This window comes from Platichthys flesus, chromosome 4 (genome assembly GCF_949316205.1).
Source record: "Platichthys flesus chromosome 4, fPlaFle2.1, whole genome shotgun sequence".
NCBI classification, from domain to species: domain Eukaryota; kingdom Metazoa; phylum Chordata; class Actinopteri; order Pleuronectiformes; family Pleuronectidae; genus Platichthys; species Platichthys flesus.
Genome location: NC_084948.1, coordinates 922,673 through 943,950, shown reverse-complemented (window position 1 = coordinate 943,950; position 21,278 = coordinate 922,673). Strand labels below are relative to the sequence as shown.

General features: G+C 40.6%; 2 protein-coding genes across 5 annotated transcripts in view; one reads left to right on the top strand and one right to left on the bottom strand.

Annotated features, from left to right (window-relative positions):
• sgsm2 (small G protein signaling modulator 2) overlaps positions 1–4,406 on the top strand; it is a 116,248-nt gene extending 111,842 nt beyond the window's left edge. For both annotated transcript variants that reach the window (XM_062385892.1, XM_062385891.1), the window contains one exon: positions 78–4,406. In XM_062385892.1, the coding sequence (XP_062241876.1) occupies positions 78–166 (89 nt within the window). In that variant the 3' untranslated portion in view covers positions 167–4,406. The remainder of the gene's footprint in view (positions 1–77) is intronic.
• Positions 4,407–8,771: 4,365 nt separating this feature from the next.
• tpst1 (tyrosylprotein sulfotransferase 1) overlaps positions 8,772–21,278 on the bottom strand; it is a 50,948-nt gene continuing 38,441 nt past the window's right edge. For 2 of the 3 annotated variants that reach the window (XM_062386724.1, XM_062386725.1), the window contains 3 exons: positions 14,139–14,192; positions 12,316–12,382; positions 8,772–9,192 (listed from right to left, as the gene is read on the bottom strand). In XM_062386724.1, the coding sequence (XP_062242708.1) occupies positions 12,347–12,382; positions 14,139–14,192 (90 nt within the window). In that variant the 3' untranslated portion in view covers positions 8,772–9,192; positions 12,316–12,346. The remainder of the gene's footprint in view (positions 9,193–12,315; positions 12,383–14,138; positions 14,193–21,278) is intronic. The other variant, XM_062386727.1, reaches the window with a different exon arrangement.

The window sequence follows — 21,278 nt, the reverse complement described above, 5'->3', positions numbered from 1 at the left end:
TTATTACAGCTGAGGCTGTGTTATGCTTTCTGTGTGAGTGTAGTTGTAAAGCCTCTTTAATAATGTCTGATCCACAGAGATGGCTGAGCGTCATGATGTCCAACACATCTTGAAGATAGCACGTGAGCTTGTCCACAAAGTTCAGTCTCTGATGGACAACAAGTGATCGAAGAGCAAGAGGAGGAGGAGAAATAGGATAATGCAGAGGGAGAAAATGTTTTCTCCCCCAGAGTGACTTCCAGAGCTCCGTTGATCCAGAGAAGGTCAATAGGGCTCAGGTCTCCTCCCTGTCCAATGAAAGGTCCTGGGAGTGGGGCTGCGGTGCTGCTGGAACAGACTGGCTCTGGAGCTTGGCCTGGATCTGCTTACATTTACCTTCACATGGAATGCTCATGGTGTCCTTTCAGAAATGTGGATTGGTGTGCATGCTTGTAAGTTTGATCACACTGTAAGCACATTCTTGAGTCTCCCCAGTCTTGTAGTTTGTGTGTGTGCATGAAAACACACAATACACATACACACAAATACAAACACACACATGCACACTCAACATTAGTCATTAATCATTACTTTGATTTCTAGAGTTTCACCCTTTTCCTCAACTCTGAAACAGAATATTTTGGATAGAGGCTGAATCGTTCTGTGTTTTTTGGATGTGTTCCTCCAGCAGAGGCCAGTAATGTTCAGGATTTAGAGGACCAGAGGACTAAGCCACGTAGAAGTTTTCATTAGTGACCAAATGGACTGTGCCAACTACCTTTTCATGAGTGTTTTCTACAACTAGCATGTGTGTTTTTACCCCAACCCAATCCCTGTTTTTCTTTTTGTCAAGGACTTTATTATCACACAAATGTTGCCTTTATCAGTAATAGTCCAAGGTACTTGTTGCACTTTTTGTGAGGGTTTCCTTCCTGGCATCTGTGAAGGCCTCTTCGCAGTCTGAGGAGGCTGGAGGTGCCACAAGATGCCAAATTGTTGAGAAACTCAGGATGATATGCAGCCAACTTTTCTGAGCATGTCAGTCAGTGGTCAGAGCATGTTTAATCCTCGTTCCAAGATGGAAAACCAAACCAACAGTAGAGCACAACATGTACCCCATGATTTTAATTACGCTTCTAACAACCATTGAGGCCAGGCCCTTAGGAATATCTCTGGAATTTGGGACAATGAATTTGGGAATTTAGATGCTTTGATTAAAAACACATATTATACATTTGGTTTAATTTATGCCTTTCAGAAGAACTACAGTAACTAGTTTTAGCCAAAATTCTGATTAAATTAAGGGATTAAACGTTCCCAATCACACATGCATCACATCACACATATGTGTAGTAGTGTGGGGAGGGCGTTTAAACAAGATTTAGACCATACACAGACAACAAACACTATGTATAGGATTAATGAATAAATACTAGATGAAATTCTGTGATTGGTTTTTATTCTCAGCAATACTTTAAATTGTCAGTGTTGCTTAGTGACTTTCTAAGATGTGTTTAGCTGAACTGAGCTCAGTTACTAAAATCAGCCTCTGTTTTACTGCTTAAGGTTTCAGAAAACAATGATTGAAGGATATTTGAAAAAAAAAAAGTGAATCCATGAATTAAGTATCATTGGTGTGAGAGTGGTGAAGAGAAGGAGTGAAGAGGCTATAACAAACTTGAATTGATCATATACCCATGTCGACAGGGAGAGATAAGAATTAGGCTGACTTCAATATGAGTTTTATTATTGTCAACAGAGCCTATGACACAAAGTCCCTGGCCTGGCTGATTAACTGAAGACACAAATCTTTAAAACTGCTTTCAGAGATTGAGACTCTTAAAACAAGCAGACCCTTTGAGCCCACTTTACAATAGATAGTGCATTGTTGGGGACTGTTTCCAGTGGCTGATTAATACAAATTGTGTTGCAGTTGACCTTGCCACGGGGCTCTCCCACACACAGCAGCCAGAGACAAACCATTCAGGTTTCAGCATTCTATATTGCCATTTAACACACGTCAGCAAACATAAATTGAACTTAAATTAAAGGGGTTAGTCTAAGATTTGCAGTTCAGTGTCTCTGTCCTCTGTGCCTCGCATTGACTGCCTCTCAGTGTCCCGTGTGTCTGAGCCATGCCGGAGGCAGCCCAGTCTCTCCTTTTAAACGTGAGGACCAATCAGCTTACCACTCTCACATGTGCTGAATGATCCTCTGTGCTGCAGGTGAATGTGCCCTTGCAGCCCCATCACCTCCAGAATCTGGTGTTATACTGAGTATTTACAGCAGCAGGATGTGAGGCTTAAAGGATTTTCCCGGATTCCAAATCTGTATGGTAAATGGTTTTGTATTTATATAGCGCTTTTCTAGTCTTGATGACCACTCAAAGCGCTTTACATTCACCCATTCACACACACATTCATACAGTGCATCTAATCGCAGCGGTTTGTTATTCTATGGGGGGCCATTCAGGTTTCAGCATCTTGCCCAAGGACACTTCGGCATGCAGATGGGACTTCGGCATGCAGATTATTGTATATCCCCAATAAGTCTGGGAATTCATGTCATGAAGGGAGTTTGATCTGAGAAATGGACTTTGGTTAACTAATCATATAATGACATTTATTATAATTATTATACTATTTCATACATTTCACATAATATGGTTATAATGGATCAGCTCTTCACAAAGTAAGAAAAGCACAAAGTCAAGTGTCAGATTTATAGTTGACCTGAGGTTATTAGGGATTCAGTTGGAGAGGAGGAATACCCATATCTTCTGTCATGTCAGCATGTTGTTGTTGGAGTTGTGAGGTATGAGTGCCATGCTCTTGGACATTTAGTTTTTACATGAGGACAATCTTGTGCTACAATAATAAACTACATGTCACCCAGTGTTTTTAACAGAGCTCCATGTGTTCATAAGTCATATATATCAGGCTTTACCTGTCTCTAAGTCATATTCAATGTTGGTTAGAGCCATTTCATGGGGTTGCATTGAGCCTCAGAAATATCTTGAAGTGATTTCCTTTGGGATTGGAGTCAAACATGCATATTGATCTGAACACAGCATGAAAGCTATCAGTAAGAGTGGTTGCAGTCATCCATGTTGAACCAAATTTTTCTACTGCCTCGAGTCCAGCCTAAGAAAAGAAGACAAGCTCAGAATAGGCTGGTCTAGATAACCGACCCCCAGGTCACAACACTACCTGAGACAAAAGCTTCTTTTGATGCCAAACTTTGTTGAGTGTTTATTGAATCAGTATAAAGTTGGGATTGGCTTCACAGTAATAGCAAAGAATACATTAATAGTTACATCTAAAGGAAATCTGGGACAATTTTGATACCGTTTCCAATCCCCTAATCAGTGTGACCCTTTATCTCCACCCACCTCACGTCCTTCAAATGTCCAATATGGTTGCATATGATTGGTCATCCAGCACGGACCCGCACCTGTGATTCAAGGGCCAAGAGTCTTCCCCAATCCTGAAGTGCACTGTAGTCATCTGTCTCTGATCCGCTCGTGTGATCCCAGGAATGGGCGGTGGTGGTGGATGTGCCTTGCTACTGCCTCTTCCCCTCCCCCATCCTGCCTCCACAGCGACAGAATGGGGTCCTTAAGGAAGCCTGGGCCCACAGCAGAGCCTTTTCTTCCAGGACGTTGTGTACCGAAGCCTTGAAACTAGAGCCCAACTGATACTGGATTTTTTTGGGCGGATTATGCTGGCGTGTTTTGGGGAGTAAAAAAGGTTGGTAAGTTCTTTATTCATTTGATAGGTTTTGCTATGTGTTTCTTTTGTCTCAGTTCACCTGCCCAGAGACTACTAATGAACATTTGCAAACTACCAACATGTGGCACAAATTTTACTGAGATCAATCTTTTTCTGCATTGTATTCTGTATAAATGTATGATATAGGTCTACATTGGCAGAGAAAATCGGCTGACTAATGTATCGGTCAACCTTTACTTGAAACAGCCCCCTCTGTGGCATGACAACATTGTGCAATTTAATACAGCATCTGACTGTTTACCTATCTGTGTAAAATATTTTTGAATATGGTGATCTTGGATTCTGTAATTTGTCATTTGAGAAAATTCATCAAACTCTATATTCCTGTAAATATGAATCAAGAACCCAATATTTCTATGAAGACAGTCAGAACATATAACTTATTTTAAATATATTTTTTATGTTGGTTTTAGCGCTATAGTCGAAGGTGTAAACTGTGCACAGCTGCAGATTGTGTGCATACTATGTACACGTTGACTGTTAAGTGTTCTTCCTCAATGTTGTGCACTGACTTCAAGATTAAAAATTTCTATTTATTTAGAAAGCCAGTGATTGCATTGCTGAATATGTAATAGTAAGGATGTGTCATTTGCCTTGAATGTACTGTATTATTAAATAAGGGGTTGTTTAGTTGTTTGCTGCTCTTTCCTTTTGACACCACAAAAGAAGTCACTGTGACTTTTGATACGTTTTATGTTGCTTTGCTAAAGTTTCCTCCAAAGGACATGTAAAGTCAGAGCGGTGGTAGTAGTGCCCTGCTCAGCTTGAAGATATCATTTTTTTAACGAGGTTCAACTTTTGTATGGGAGCATGAAGATTTTGGTCCCCGCATTATTGGTAAGTCCAGTTTTGCTTTGGGTATGGGATGTTGGATAAATGGTAAATGTTTTTTGTATTTATATAGCGCTTTTCTAGTCCTGTTAATCACTCAAATCTCTTTACAGTACAGTTTTACATTCACCCATTCATACAGGGCATCTATTAGCAGCACTTTCTTGTTCTATTAGGGGCAATTCAGGGTTTAGCATCTTGCCCAAGACACTTTGGCATGCAGATGGAGAAGACGTGGGATCGAACTGCTGACCTTCAGGTTTGGAGGAAGACCGCTCTACACCTCAGCCAAAGAATATGACTTGCAATATTGTTAAAATGATTTTGTGTAAATTAATATTGACTATTATTGTACAGTATTAACATATTAGATACAGGGCCTGTCTATATAGACCAGTAACCATCTCACCTGACAACAAATAGTCTTATTCATGATCTCACAGTGTCAGACTCCAGCACATCATAATCACAGCATGCAACAATAGTGTGGTAGAAAAAATTTGTGATCACACATCTGAAATCAAACAAATCTAATACCGGATCTGTCAGGGGGCCTCTGTGCTAAAACCTATGCTTCTCATGTGTTGCCATGACATTCATGTCACAGAGTTCAATGGAGTCCTTCCAAAACAACCTACAACCCTTTATAGCATTTTTACAACAGATAGTTAAATCCACAACAAGGGGAAAAAAATACTCTCTTTAATAATAAGATAAAAGAGCCTCTACGACATTATTCGAACAAAAATATAGCAACATATCTCATAACTCTGTACAGGGTGAGCCATCATTTATCATTTCATACAGAATTAGTTAATTTAGTTAATAGCTGTAGACAGAAGCAATCTAGATTAGGATTATACACTCCTGATCAAAATCTTAAAACCAGTTAAAAAATTGCATGAATTTGCATTTTGTACTGTTGGATCTTAGGAAGGTTCTAAGTAGAGCTTCAAAATGCAAAAAATATAAATGGGAACAAGAGACCAAAAGTTGTGAGCAGGCAATTTATTGAAAACAACAATTTAACTCAAATAGGCTGTTCATCAGCTGATCAAAAGTTTAAAACCACAGCTCCAAAAAAAACAAAAACCTCCTAAAACAGAAATTAAAGTGTCAAAAACTGACTCAGTAATGAGTAGCTCCACCATTATTGTTGATCACTTCAAAAATTCGTTTTGGCATGCTTGATGCAAGTGTTTCCAAAAGGCTAGTGCGAATGTTGCGCCAAGTGGTGAAGATGGCTTCACGAAGGGCATCCACTGCCTGGAACTGAAGTCCATTTTTGTAAACTGCCCTTGCCATCCATCCCCAAATGTTCTCAATTGGATTAAGATCAGGGGAACACGCAGGATGGTCCAAAAGAGTGATGTTATTCTCCTGAGAAAAAGTCTTGGTCAGACGGGCATTGTGAATTGGAGCGTTGTCCTGCTGAAAAACCCAGTCGTTACCATACAGGCGAGAGCCCTCAGTCACAAGGGATGCCCGCTGCAACATCTCCACATAGCCAGCTGCTGTTTGACGCCCCTGCACAACCTGGAGCTCCATTGTTCCACTGAAGGAAAAAGCACCCCAGATCATGATGGCGCCCCCTCCACTGTGCCGCGTAGAAAACATCTCAGGTGGCATCTCCTTGTCATGCCAGTAACGTTGGAAGCCATCAGGACCATCAAGGTTAAATTTTTTCTTGTCAGAGAATAAAACTTTCTTCCACCTTTGAATGTCCCATGTTTGGTGCTCCCTTGCAAAGTCTAAACGGGCAATTTTGTGGCGTTGAAGGAGACGTGGCCTTTGAAGATGTTTCTTGTTTTTGAAACCCTTCCTTCACAGATGCCGTCTAATGGTTATTGGACTGCAGTCAGCACCAATAATGGCCTTAATTTGGGATCGTCCCGTGTCTTGACGGACAGCCATTCGGATCCTCTGGCTCAGCGCCGGTGAGATTTTTTTGGGTCTACCGCTTGATTTTTTTGTTCCATAACCCTGAGGATCTTTTAAGAAATGCAAAATGACTGTCTTACTGCGTCCAACCTCAGCAGCGATGGCACGTTGTGAGAGGCCTTGTTTATGCAGTTCAACAATCCTACCACATTCACAGACGGTGAGCTTTTTTGCCTTTGGTATCAAGAGATCTTCACAGTGTGATTACTTGACAGGAAATGACATGGAATCCAACTTTTTGCAAATATTTTGACTTTTAAAGGCTGTGGTCTTAAACTTTTGATCAGCTGATGAACAGCCTATTTGAGTTAAATTGTTGTTTTCAATAAATTGCCTGCTCACAACTTTTGGTCTCTTGTTCTGATTTCTTCTTTTTGCATTTTGAAGCTCTACTTAGAACCTTCCTAAGATCCAACAGTGCAAAATGCAAATTCATGCAATTTTTAACTGGTCTTAAGTTTTTGATTAGGAGTGTATTAGCACAGTTCTTGCAGATTGACATTTCTTACTGTCACTCAGTTTGATTAAATAAAATCAAACTGAATCATGGATTCAGGTGATTAGAAGAAGCTCTAATTTTCAGCCACCAACATTGAGGAGCCTATTAGTGAGGTGGAGGTGAGGAACGACAGATTGTTCGGTTGCCACAGCAGTGATGTCATTGATAAAAGTGTTGCTGTTACAGTTCATGCAGTGAGTGAGTGAGGTCAGATTTATTGGGGGTGCCCAATACGTCGATTGCGATCTACCGGTCGATCGCATGGTAGTGTGGGTAGATCGCATTACGCATTCACAATTGGACAAGAGGACGTGGACGCTGCGGCGCTCTCAGAGCAAATTTACGATCGCGCCCTCAAAACCACACTAAAGTTAGGCCTATGTATGGTACTCCGAGTCCATTACGGATGGATCTGACGGACTCTTTTTCATTTATGGTTCTCCGAACTGTTGGTGCTGAAAACAATTCACCGCCAGAACAGTAGGTGGCGCAACGGAAGACGAGCTTAGAGAAGTCTACCTCATGCATATGTAGAAGAAGTCCACGATTGTTTATTTACTTCCTCCCGGCTTTCCTAACACAGAGTGAACGATGGTAACTAACAGACAAAGACTGTTGATGGAGCTGGAGCTGCTTGACATGGAAGTGGACTTACTTGGCACAAGCTTAGAGAATTGTAGTTGACTCTTAACACGTGTAGATAGGACAGTTGTAGCTGAAATAAAGTGACACCCAGCGGGTCAAAATGTTATCGTTCTTAACACAGTGGTTCCCCGGTCTTGTTTCCGAACTGCCTTGCTAATTCAGTGTCATGATAGGCGTGGGATTAAAGTCGTGTCAGCAGGTTTTTGCGCTGTTACCACCGCAGTTAGCATGGCTAGCACGCTAGCGCCGTTATGACAGGTCGTTATTACCATATGTGACCGTACACACATGCCGTTAGTGCTCTAACCAGTCACCGTAAGCCGGACAACTCCTCTGGCTTAACACACTTGTCAAATTAATCGTAGAATCGTAGTTGTGTTTGGGTTTATTGTGCTATAGGGAATGAAACTGGAAGTTTGAGGTTTGGAAATGTGAGATTACGGAATTGCTGTCGTTAGCAGACCAATCACAGCTAAGGGCTATCCCTAGGCTCTCCTCCATGCCGACGTGTAGTTAGAAAAATCTGAGCTGCACGAAGAGCTCTCCGAGGTGCCCGGAGACGGCGTTCCACGGCGGCGAAGCCGTCCCCATGTGTCCGTGCCCGTCAAAATGGAGAAGCATACAAAGGCCTACAAGTGCTGCCCTGGACGGTGTTGCTGTCGACTGGGGCGGACTGCTGTCAAAGCGCCTCTACACCTTTGCGTAGCTAAGATCGAGGGGGCGTGGCGTCGGATGACAACACGAAAAAAAAACTGTTTTGGAACACAGTACATTTTTGTGTTGGCAGCAATGCCAATATGCTTTATTTGTTTGGTAGATCATGTTGAGCTGGTCTTTTCAAAAGTAGCTCAGATGCCTATAAAGTGTGGGCACCACAAGCTGTTCCATCTGAATCAGATGGAACAGCTGATTCCATCTGATTCCATGCAGGTTTTTAAATAAGTCCCCTGGTGTTAACCGAAGAAAAACTAAATCACCTTCAATTTTATATTACAATTCAATAATGAGTTACACTTCCCATCACTTTTCTTAATATGGTTAAATGTTAACTTTCTTCCTGAAGAAAAAAAGAGACAGACAGAAGCCAAGCTTAAAAAAAAGCACTATTTATCAAGGTTGATATCTGATCAGCATGACATTGCACAATACAGAGGCATGAAAAAAAACATTAAACATTAAAAAAGGTATTGCATCTTCCAAAGCAAATTTTCATTCATAAATACTGGTTGTGATTTCAGTTCACTGCAGTATATTTTCTAAATAGCCAGAGATCACTTCTATAAATCAGTGTGTGATGTGACACCAAATTAACGATCAGCAGACATTCTGTGGTTGTGGGAACGTGTATATTATTTTTATACAGTACAATATTGAAGGCCAAGAGTTCTCCGCAGACAATTATTGGTGTAGAAGAAAGTCCAACTTTAGTCATGCGACCCTTGAACTGCGAGACCCAACACAGATGGTGAGATGGCTGAGATGACTTCCATGGTCTGCTCTCCCATACTGAAATATGAGGACAGAATGTCAGTTACATAACCTTAAAACTTAAGCAAAGTCACATTCTTCTTTCTTGGGATTTAGGTTTTTTCTAAATACAAATTCAAAGCAGAAAATAGTCAATTACCTGTCTTTCATTAACTCCCTGATGTGAAACAAATTTTTTATTCCAGAATCGTATCTACTAGTGCAGGGCCTGTTGTCCACATACCTGTTTGCTAGCCAGAGCTACTTCAGAATTATTGTTTGTCATTAGTGAGTCCTCCCCAAACAGTTCTACAATATCCTGTCACTTTTATTTTTGTTTTGTGTGCTGGACGTTGTGTGCAGGGCTTTTTATGTTCAGTCTATTGTGCAGGCGTAACATAATTAAAAATGAACTTTACTTTATGATAATTATATTTATCAGGGCAACTCGGATATTCCTGCCACATAACGAACATGCAATAGTTTTCATCGACGAAATTCTTAATGATCAATTAATCGATCGTCGATTAATTATGCCCATCCCTAAAATGATAGCTTTGTGAACTGTGGGACATCCATTATTTTGTGTAAATTTGGGTATTTTTACATGTTTAGGAGCTGATGTGTAGAGAAGAAAGTACCGGAAGGACACTTATACGTTTTCATATTGTCCTTTGCAGGTGTGATTTCTTCCTTTGTCATATGTTTCTGTGTAGTGACCCTACTCCATGTACCTTGTTTATTTAATCCTGTCTTTAAACTGTATATACTGGTTAAATAATTACATTATTGTATCTGTTTTTAAATTCCTCACACTAAAGTATTGCATGTTACTTGCTGATGTGCAATCCAAATCTCTAAGGGAGTTGTTGCGCAGACAAGAAATTAGTAAGAACACTTGTGTTTATATATTGTCCTTTGAAGGAGCAAATAAATGCTTTGAAACAATTTGTGAGTCTTCTTCTCGCATGCCCCCATCCACATACACGTTTGAGTCAAGTAAGAAAACTTTGTGTTCATAATACCTGGTGTTATTTTTTCTTGTAGGCTATTTCAGAAGTCTGATAAGCAATCACAATCTTCAGACCAAAGTTCACGACTTTTCAAAATAAAGATCTGTTATTCAGCTCTATATATTATTAATATAATAATGTTGTCGATGAGGATCAGCTTCGGTTTACTCCAAAATACCAGTGCAAGTCCAACATGTTGAAATAAAAATAATCAAATGCACCAAATGATCTGGCGACCATTTTGACCTGCAGTTTGACCCAGCTACCAACCACTGATGTAGTTTATATGATGAAGTAGACAAATGTCCAACTCCGTCCACAGACTGACAATAAAGTCAATATACACTGCTCAAAAAAAGTGAAGGGTACAATTAAATCACACATAGGATCTTAATTAACAAAATATTCATGATGAACACTGATGTACATTGTTTAATTCATTGGAAAAAAAATAACGTGAGGAGTTCCAATGGAAACAAAAATCATTAACCCCTTGAGGACTGGATGCAAAATCACACCGACGTCAAAGTGAGAATTTGAAATCACAGGCTGATCCATCTTCATCAATAACAAAACATTGCGACTCAGTGGTGGTAATGGCCACCGCGTGCCTGTATGCAATCCATCTCGGCATGCTCTTGGGCCTCTCGTCCCAGATCTGGATCAGGGCATCATTGAGCACCTGGACAGTCTGTGGCAGATCTTGGCAGCGGCGTATACACTGATACATAATGTCCCAGATGTTCTCAATTGGATTCAGACCTGGGGAACATGAGGGTCAGTCAATGGCATCAATGCCTTCGTCATTTCTGGATCTGCCATGACAATCTGGCCACATGAGGCTGGGCTGTGTCCTGCACCATGAGGAACCCAGGGCCCACTGCACCAGAGTAAGGTCTTACAATAACTCTGAGGATTTCATCCCAGTACCTAACAGCACTCAGGGTGAAGATCTATGCGACCCTCCAAGGATATGCCTTCCCAGATCAGTATCAGTGACCCACCGCCAAACCGATCATGCTGGATGATGTTTCAGGCAGCATAACGTTCACCATACCCTGTGCCCCATCTGAACCTCTTCTTATCTGCGAAGAGAACGTACTGCCAGTGGCAAACATGCCAATTCTGGTTTCCTTTGGCAAATGCCAATCGAGCTGCACGGTGCTGGGCTGTGAGCGCAGGTCCCACTAGAGGTGGTCTGGCCCTCATGACACCCTCATGAAGTCTGTTCTGACAGTTTGGTCAGAAAATGCACACCAGTAGCCTGCTGGACTTCATTGTGTAGGGCTCTGGCAGTGCTCCTCCTGATCCTCCTTGCACAAAGAAGCATATACTGGTCCTGTGGCTGGGTTAGTACCTATCTACAGCCATGTCCAGCTCTCCTCCTGTCACAGCCGGTCTCCTGATACCTCCTCAATACTTTTGAGAATGTACTGGGAGACACAGCAAACCTTCGATCGACTGCATGTATGGATGTGCCATCCTGGAGGAGCTGGAATCCCTTAGAAGCTTTATTGGGCTGGAGGTACCGCCTACTGCTACCATTCGTGACAAGGACAATAGCAGAAGACAAAACTTCACACAGCTAAAACATTGTGGCGTCATTCTTCCCAGACCACCTCTGCATGCAGTCAAAGTGATCTGGGGCCTCATTTATAAACAAGTGTGTTGGATTCATACTAAAAGTCTACCTGTGCACAAAATCCGAAAATGGCGTACGTAGACTAAGTATTTAGAAACATTCAGATTTATAAAACCATACGCATACAAACCTGAAGGCAATGTCTCTTTTTATAAATCAGGCAACGGTTTTAAATGAGGACCCCCAAATCTAAAATGACATTCTTACACACCATTTGCAAATGTTGTGTAAGAATTAAACAAAAGTGATATTGTTAAGCAGGAGGAAACCAGGAAATATAAGTTGATAGATATTTATCTATTGGTGTTCAGGAAAGCATATAGAACACTATATTGAACTCTTAATATTTGTACCGTTACACAAACAATTCTTATTATTGCATGGAGAAATGCTTTTAACAATAACACTTATTGATTTAATATCTCAGTCAACAGAGAGTTGTTGATGAGTAGTTTGGAGTTTGGTATGACATCTGGGACCGGAGTAAGCTCCAACCCTGTGTAGTACCTGTGTGTTGAGGGGATGCACTCCTTCAGCTCTAACTGGGGTTGGGTCTTTCTGCAGACTTCTGGATCTGTGTGGAGAAACAGACAGCATAGGTTACAGTACCAGTGCTCAGAGTGACAGATAAACTGATGTCCAGACAGCTGACTCACTATCTTCAGCATATAAATTGTCTTTTTCACTCATTCAGTGAACAAAGAGATTGACAGTGTTAAAAAAATATATATATATGCAACCTGAAGACAGCAGACATGCTCTTAAGCCAATATCAGACTCTTCATCTGAGAGACAAAAAGGCAACATCACAAGGAGTCTAACAAGCAAATCCCCACTAAACACCAAAAACGTGAATAAAATCAAGAAGCATGGACCAAAAAACAACAGGCTGCATTAGATGTCCAGAAAATCATGTCAGAAAAGGGATGGACCTTGATCAGATGGAAATCTCTAATTTGATCTTTAACCGCGCTTTAGGCTATTTTTTACATTTGCTCCCCTCTAGGCGAGCTAATATGATAGATCAGTAAAATGTACACATTTCCCATTAATTCAGGATGTTTCCTAGCAATGAAAATGATCAGAATGTCTTCAGGACAAAGGGAAGTAAAAATATGATTGTTTTAACAAAAGTGGTCTTGTGTCCCACTTTACCCCAGCTACAGGGTAAACCTTTTCCACTTTAAAACTACCATAACAACACATGTTGTAATAGTTAAAATCCTGTCAGCTAGATTGACAACCACACATTCCAAAACTAATATCGGATTAGTCACAGAATCATGGGGATTGGTCAATTAAGCACATTTATGATTATTATGATTCATGTGATCTCTTGCACACCTTAGCTTACCTGCACATTGTTTCTCTGTCCAATTGTCAGGGACAGAAATAATGTTTTTCTCTGCATATTCAAATGCCATGTCACAGCACTTAACTGGAGCAAGGCCATGGAACTGGTCAGCTAGTTGTTTCAAGTGTTTGGCAAGCTCCTCCTCAATCTCATCAGTGAATATTCTCTTTGCCTCAGCTACTGCACCCCAGGCTACTGATTCTACTTTCCCTTTCTCTTTTTTATTTATGAATCTTTTGAGGGTTATCTTATCAATATTTCTATCCCTTCCAGCTTTTCTTGAGGACTTCTTTCCTTGCATGACCTCAGCGGCTGCACTCTCCATCTCTGCGAGGGGTGTTTGGCCCCAGGTTGTCTTCCTGGTGTATAGTTTCTTGGCATGATGGCTTTTCTACAATGTTTATGACATAAAAAACAAAACATATATAATGTAACATAACACTAAAATATGTCTAAGACTAAACTTAACTTGTGCTTCATGGTGGGGTAAAGTGAGACACTGTCTCAGCATTTGTCCCACTTTACCCGACAGCCAACGTTTTAGAAAAAATAACATCTCTTAGCAATTCAGGCTAATCTTCAGCTTGCATCAATCACATGGTTTTATATGTTGGAAGTTCACCAACAGTTATGATGTAAGTTTTTCTACCTGATTCAATTTGTTTGACACAACAGTTGATTAAGTTCAAAGCAAGAAAATGTACTTTTATATTTTTTGTGAAAAAACATACTTTCCACAGCACCAGCACCAACTTCTCCTTCATGGCAAGGGGGGAATGGGAGGGGGTTGAAAACATAATGGTCAAATGACCACAAATGTGTTCCGTTGCCTAGATACATGGGGTGTCTCACATTACCCGATGTCCCACATTACTCTGCTCTCCCCTACACTAGTTTTACTTAGTCAGACACTGTAGAAAGCTGATTTAGAAAGAAAAAAAAAACACCTCAGCGACAGGCAGAAATGTTACTGTACCTGTTTTGATTGTTCTTTTAGGAAATCTGGTAGCTGAAATTCACCTTTAAAAACCTGGGAAAACAAAGGACCAGGTTTAGAACTCGACAAATGTATTAAATCTGCATGAAATCATCATCTGGATTACCATGGTGAAGATTTACTGGATTAGTTTGTATTAATCACTTGGAAAAGGGTTCTTACATCATTCTTCAGTCAATTTAATGCTATTTAAGACCTTAAAAAATTTAATTTAAAGGGATAGTTAACCCTAAACTGAAAGTTCGCTCATCATCTACCCATCACCACGTTATAAGCCTAAAGATAGGGTATGTAGCGATGCTAACAAGCACCGTGCACTTCAATTGTATGGATTTGGTTGCAACAAAGTTTACCCCTGAGACTCCAAAAGGGTTTTGTGGACTCGTCAATACTTCACCCGTCTCTCCATCAGCATAGTGGTGATTAGATAATATATGAAGTTTCATTTTTTTGTGACCTTTCCCTTTAATTTCATTGATTTTGATTTAGGAGCATTTAAGGAGCCGTGAAAACCCTGATGTAAATTAGTATATATTTAAAACAGCATAATTCACAGCTTTGAGTCCAACACAGTGTGACATGTATTCAACTTGTAGTGAAACTCTGTTGTGTGAGGTAAACATTTGCAAGAGAAAAGTTTGAAAATGCTGGACACGTGCAAGGAACTTCACACAGCTCCTAGTGTAAAACAGGCCTCATACAGACATATGTTGCTTGGTCTTAGCTTGTTTACACTGAACCAAACAAAGCCTCCAGTGTGACATTTCAAAACAGCACAGTGGCGTTTCATACTCAGGACACACTCACTATTTTTATACATCATGGCACTGTCAGCCATGCCGCCTTTCCCTTTTACACAGACATTGATCCTGCCCTCTGACTATCTCCACTGCCAGCGTACAAGCATCCGCATGCCATATTTTTACCTGTTATACAAATTATGGGATAGTATGAAGGATCCACATTCCTGTCTTGAACAGGCTGTGTAAAAGGGCTATAGTTTCCTTCCAGGTTGCTGACACGAGATCAGCCTGAGATAGTGACAGTTTGATGGCAGGAGGGTGACTGAGTGTTTTAAAAAGGCCACATCAAGAGAGAGGGGTAGTGGAGGTCAATATCCTAGAGGTTACTTGGTTGCAATGTGCTCCCCTGTACACAGAAAGACTTTTAGTTTTTGAGTGTTAGAATTTTTTTTTTTTAGAGACTGTAACTGTATATGGACAGGAACTCACCACCATCTTTGAATGAAAACATAATCTGCAGGCAAGAGAAGAGGAATGTAGAAGAAAGGCTGGACAATGAGTAACAGCGGTGTAATGCTGGATAGAAGCTCAGTTACTACTGTGCTACAACAGTAGTAGTAGCGGCTGAGGTAGACCGGTAATCCTACAACCAGAAGGTCGGCGGTTCCATCCCAGTCTTCCCCATCTGCATGCCAATGGACCCATGATGTTTGTTTGAAAAAAACTGTAATGTAAAGCGCATTGAGTGGTCACCAACAACTACTGAAGGAAACAGCCGTGAGCAAGCACTGCCAAGCTGTGGGGATAGTTTGCCTTTGTGCAGAAAAACCAGTTCAGTTTCAGCAGCATAATTAAGCTAAGGAAAAGATTGTGCTTTATGTTCATATTGTGCCTTTCCTGTGGATGGATTTTCTGTCCAAAAGCTTTGAAGGGAGGGTTTCCTAGAAAAAGTAGTAATGGCCTTATTTGACACCCTCCAAGTCTATTCTCCCTTCAACACTGTACGTAGTGTTTATGTGGGAAATGTTTGTCTTTTAAGAAGACAGAAGAAAGGCATGAATGTTTTAGAACAGTTTTAGAGCCAACAAACACGTCTCTGTCCCTGAAACAAAGCATTTTTCCGGTTTAGCAGGTGGAAAACCTTACTCAGTGCTAGGGTAATGAAGTGGCTCTTCAAAGGCACTAGTCCATGGATGTTTAGAGTGCAACATAGGTGTATCTCTATTCAGCCTCAACACTTCACTCATCTTAATGAGGTCTATATGACAAAAGAAAGCAGCAGAAGACAACTAAAAAAACAAAGACTCTTTGTCTTTGCGCTGCTTTAACTTGCCCTCGGTGTCACCATTAACTTGGACCACTTAATATAACAAAGCTTATCACATGCAAATAGGCATGATCTAGGACAGTGGTCGATCCCTAAAATGTTCACCATCGATCCCTGAACTCTCTGGACTCAGAAGTTGCAGTTGCACCACAGGTCAGCAATGTTTCTGCTACTGGCGGCGGAGCTGCTGGTTTATCTACTGCATTTTCTTCCATACACATGAAATTATGTACTTAATTAATGTCAGGGCTCTACTGTATCAAGGCGTGCATCTTCCATTCTTGCGATAACAATCACAGCCCCGTAAGAACAAATGAATGGATTCAGAAAGTGAAACGCTGGAGTGCTTTTAATTTGAAACGGGTTTGTGAAGTGTTGCAAATACATTTGTGACATAGTCAGATAAACATTGTGTTTCACACAACAGAGAAATACATTTTCACTAGAGTTTTAATGTTTATCTGATGAATTGATGTCACAAACATATGCTTGCAAAAAACATTGTGTCTGTTTCAAAATAGAAGCACTCCAGCGTTTCTGTGGACGGAATCAATTATTTTGCAAACAACGATTTTTTCCGCTCTATATTTGAAAGAGCGGAAGATGATTACCGTATAGTACTAGTATTTGTTTGAGTTCACAGGGCTACTTTTATACAAGGAAAGAGTCATCGTTATGGCTGAATACAAGGCAAAGCCTATATGTAAAATCGTTGAGCTGCAGTAGCAGCTCCTCTACAAAACATATTGTTGAACTGAGGCTAAATATTCTGCATTGAACAGATGCTATAAATACAAATTGATATTAATATGAATATTGTGCATTGAATAGATAAAGTTGCACAACTGCATTTATTTGTGTGTATATATGCTTGTACATTCAGCCCTTTAACATAAATTGCTAAAAATAAGTGTTTTTTTTGGAAGACATCAGGGTGATGGATCTCGGCTTACATTTTGAAATTAAAAAGTTAATCTTGGACTTGAAAAGGTTGGTGACCAGTGATGCAGATAATACACAGAGTCAAAGATCAGCTGAAAGTTTCTATTATCTCACTTAAAAGATAATAGGGAGAGGCGTTGGACAGAAACTTGGACTATGGGGAGAAAAGGTCTCTGGTTCGTCTCTGGTTTGCCTCCACGGAGAAACAACAAAAAGACGAACCTGGATTGATCTGTCCAAAAATCCAAGAGGATTCTCCCTACCCTGTCTAGTGCCCCTGAGCAAGGCACCTTACTCCCCCAACATCTGCTCCCCGGGCGCCGTACATGGTCGCTCACTGCTCTGTGTGTCCTGCACCTGCATGAGTGTGCCTGTGCATGTCTGTGTATGTGTTTGGGACTAATAAATGCATCTTAATCTTAAAGTCAAACATCCAGACAGTCTTGATATGAATGTTTCATTTATAATCTTTCATCAACAATAGGTTTCTATTATAGAGCTAATAGACAGAGAATAGTACGAGAGTGATGTAAACAATGGAAATATTTAATGTGAGCCTGTGTTGGAGCTCCATGGAGATGAAGGAGTGGTCTAAAGTCCTGTGCTCTGTTTCTAGGCGCCGGTGATTAAAACTTCCCCAAAACAAATAACTTGTTTTTAAACCACCCAATGTGCCTTCGTGTTTAGCTGATGTTGAAACAGGGCCAGACACTGAGTGTAATCGAAAATGAGTTCCCGAAGTAGAGACAGCCAGGCAAACGCATGTTTCTGATTTCCCCGCTTTGCAGCCTTCCTCAATATACAGGGGATCCAGGCCAGACTGCTCCAGGCCTATCCACACATTCTCCTCTGATACAAATGCAACGTACACACACAGGAACAGTGGAGCACAATGACCACTGGTTGCACACTAGGTCACATGTTGATCATTCAAGTGATGTTTGTTTAAAAAACATAAGATAAGGCAGGGTTTGTGTCCTTTGCAGGTGACAGATAGGCTCTTGGACAGGCCCAGTGTCATATCTGCACAATTGGGAAACTGTATTAACCTGAAGCAATCTTCTGACCTCAAGCTCTGTAAGCTCAGAGTGATCTTTAAAAAATGGTTATGAAAGGCAGACTAATCATCTGGTGAAGGATTACAATATGGTCAGTCTGTAAAAAGGGTCCTCTGATTACCAACACAGGACTTGCTGGTGAGTCAGCTGACTCACTGAAATGCTGTGTACCTTTTTACCGTCATCCTTCCAGAGCATAGACAGCGAGCTGACCTCTTGAATTTAGATGAAGCAACTCCAAACAGCACTCTACTGCTCATCAGACTCTTCCTCTAAATAATGAACAGGTTTCTAATATAATTATAACAAATCAGTTATTTTGTATTCACCCTACTGTTCTCTGTAATTTGCATTTTTAATATCTTCAGGTCATTTGTCTTTTTTTTCTTGGATACAAATATATATTTATGTTGTTTTGTGTGTTTTAATGCAATATTTTGAAATTATTATTTGTTGTAGTAGTATGCTGTGTTTACTGTTATTCATTCAAGACAAGGTCCTGTAGATCAGTGGTTCTCAACCTTTTTTCAGTGACGTACCCCCTTCGAAGAAAAAATTCTGCAGGGTACCCCCTAACCAGCGCAAAGCATTTTTGGTTGAAAGAAAGATGTAATGTGATTTATTAAGCCTTGTAACTAGACACATTCAAATTTAAAACTCCATCAATCTCCATAACATTGCTCATCTGTAGTGGTCTCTCTTGAACTATTTGGAAATAAAAAGATATAAAAATAACTAAAGACTTTTATTATTATCTCAATATAATTAAAGATTTGTGCACCTCAAAATAATTATCAACTTAAAGTGACCACTTTTGGGATCATAATAAAGATATGTTCTCAAACTGAACTCATTAACTTAATTATAGCTAAACACTTCTTCCCAAAAAATAAATCATCAACTTAGTTTTAAATAAAAGATTAGCTCAAACATATTTTTTTTATATTTATCATCTTAAAATATCTTCTTTAAGGATCGAAAAGAATACTGACAGGTAGCATTTTTCCGTTTGCTTCGGGGAGGCTTTTCGCATCGTGTCTTGAGATGACCTGAATTCAGAAAGTTTCCTCTTAAAAAACTCAGGTGGCTTACCAACATGACTTTCATGTTTTGTCTGGAGATACCGCTGAAGATGTGGTGGCTTAATGCCACTGTTGGCTAATCTCTCCCTACAGAAAAAACAAAAAGTGTAAATAACCAAATCTATGTTATTGTTAATATTATTGAAGTGTCTTTCTGTTATTTTATTGTGAAATATATGCTCGCTTTAAGGTCATACAATTTCATTTCCGCTTTTGTATTACATGCTTTTATTTTGAAAGGGTACCGGTAGAGACGCGGACTTCTTGTTATGAATCATTAACTTCACAACGGAAAACGTTTACGTTTTAGCGAGCCTCCGAAGAGGCACAAGCTCTCACGGTGTTGTTTAGGGAAGGCTCTCTGCTCTGGTTTCGCCTTCTTAAGAACTTGTCCCTCCGTGTTTCAGCAGTATTGCTGCTGCACTTCAATTCAATCAATCAATCAAATTTTATTTGTATAGCCCATATTCACAAATTACAATTCATCTCATAGGGCTTTAACAGGGTGTGACATCCTCTGTCCTTAACCCTCAGCAAGAGTAAGGAAAAACTACAAAAAACCCTTTTAACAGGGTAAAAATATGTAGAAACCTCAGAGAGAGCCACATGTGAGGGATCCCTCTCCCAGGACGGACAGAAGTGCAATAGATGCCACGTGCAGGAGAACATCATCAATAATCAAAGTCTCTAGCAGCATTGATGAAGCACAGTCCATGCTCAGCAACCATCTAGACCACGATCCACCATCCAGACCAGACGCCACTTCAGTCCTCAGTCACCGTCCACCGCCGCCCACCAGGAGGACCCATCACAAGCCACCACTGCGGTCCTGGTCCACCGCCCGTGCCCAATGCCAACGCGACACAGGGTCCGCCACCAGCACCACGATCAGCCCACATGACTCAGAATCCGCCACACTGGATCCAACATTACGGTTTGTGGATCCGCCCCGGTGCGCGATCCACAAACCGTAATCCATGGTGCGGCCACAGAGGCCCTGGATCTGCGGGTGATAAAGCAAAGGGATTCCGGGGAAGGGGGATAGGGATGGAGAAGAGGAAGGAGAAGCTGGAAAGAGAAGCTCCGTGTGTCATGTGTCATAAAATAGAACAAGTAACGTTCTGGCGCACTAATTAGCTCTAACTATAAGCTTTATCAAAAAGGAAGGTTTTGAGCCTACTTTTAAACGAACAGATGGTGACTGCCTCCCGAACTGAAAGTGGTAGATTATTCCACAGCCGAGGGGCTTGATGGCTAAAAGCTCTGGCTCCTACTCTACTTTTAGAGAATTTAGGGACGACAAGTAGGCTTGAATTCTGGGAGCGGAGTGCTCTAGTGGGTTTATAAGGTATTAACAGCTCTTTAAGGTATAAAGGCGCTATATTATTAAGGGCCTTGAAGGTGAGGAGGAGAATTTTAAATTCTATTCTAGATTTAACTGGAAGCCAGTGTAGCGATGCTAATATTGGAGAAATGTGCTCTCTTCTCTTTGTTCTCGTCAGGACACGTGCTGTGGCATTTTGGACAAGCTGTAGAGTCTTTAACGACTTACTGCTGGAGCCTGATAATAATGAATTACAATAGTCCAGTCTCGATGAAACAAAGGCATGGACTAGTTTTTCTGCATCTTTTTGTGAAAGGACCTAGAAATTTGTTTTAAGTGACTATTAAAGGATAAATCAGGATCGAAGATCACTCCAAAGTTCCTGACTGTTTCATTGGAAGCAAGGGCAATGTCGTCTAGCGCAGCTATATCATTAGATAATGCATCTCTAAGGTGTTTGGGGCCAAGTATTCTAACCTGTTTTGTCTGAGTTTAATAAGAGAAAATTGCGGGTCATCCAGGTTTTTATGTCCTTGAGACATGTTCGAAGTTTAGTTAATTGATTACTTTGTTCAGGTTTTATTGACAAATATAACTGGGTTTCATCCGCATAGCAGTGGAAATTTACCGAGTGTGTCCTGAT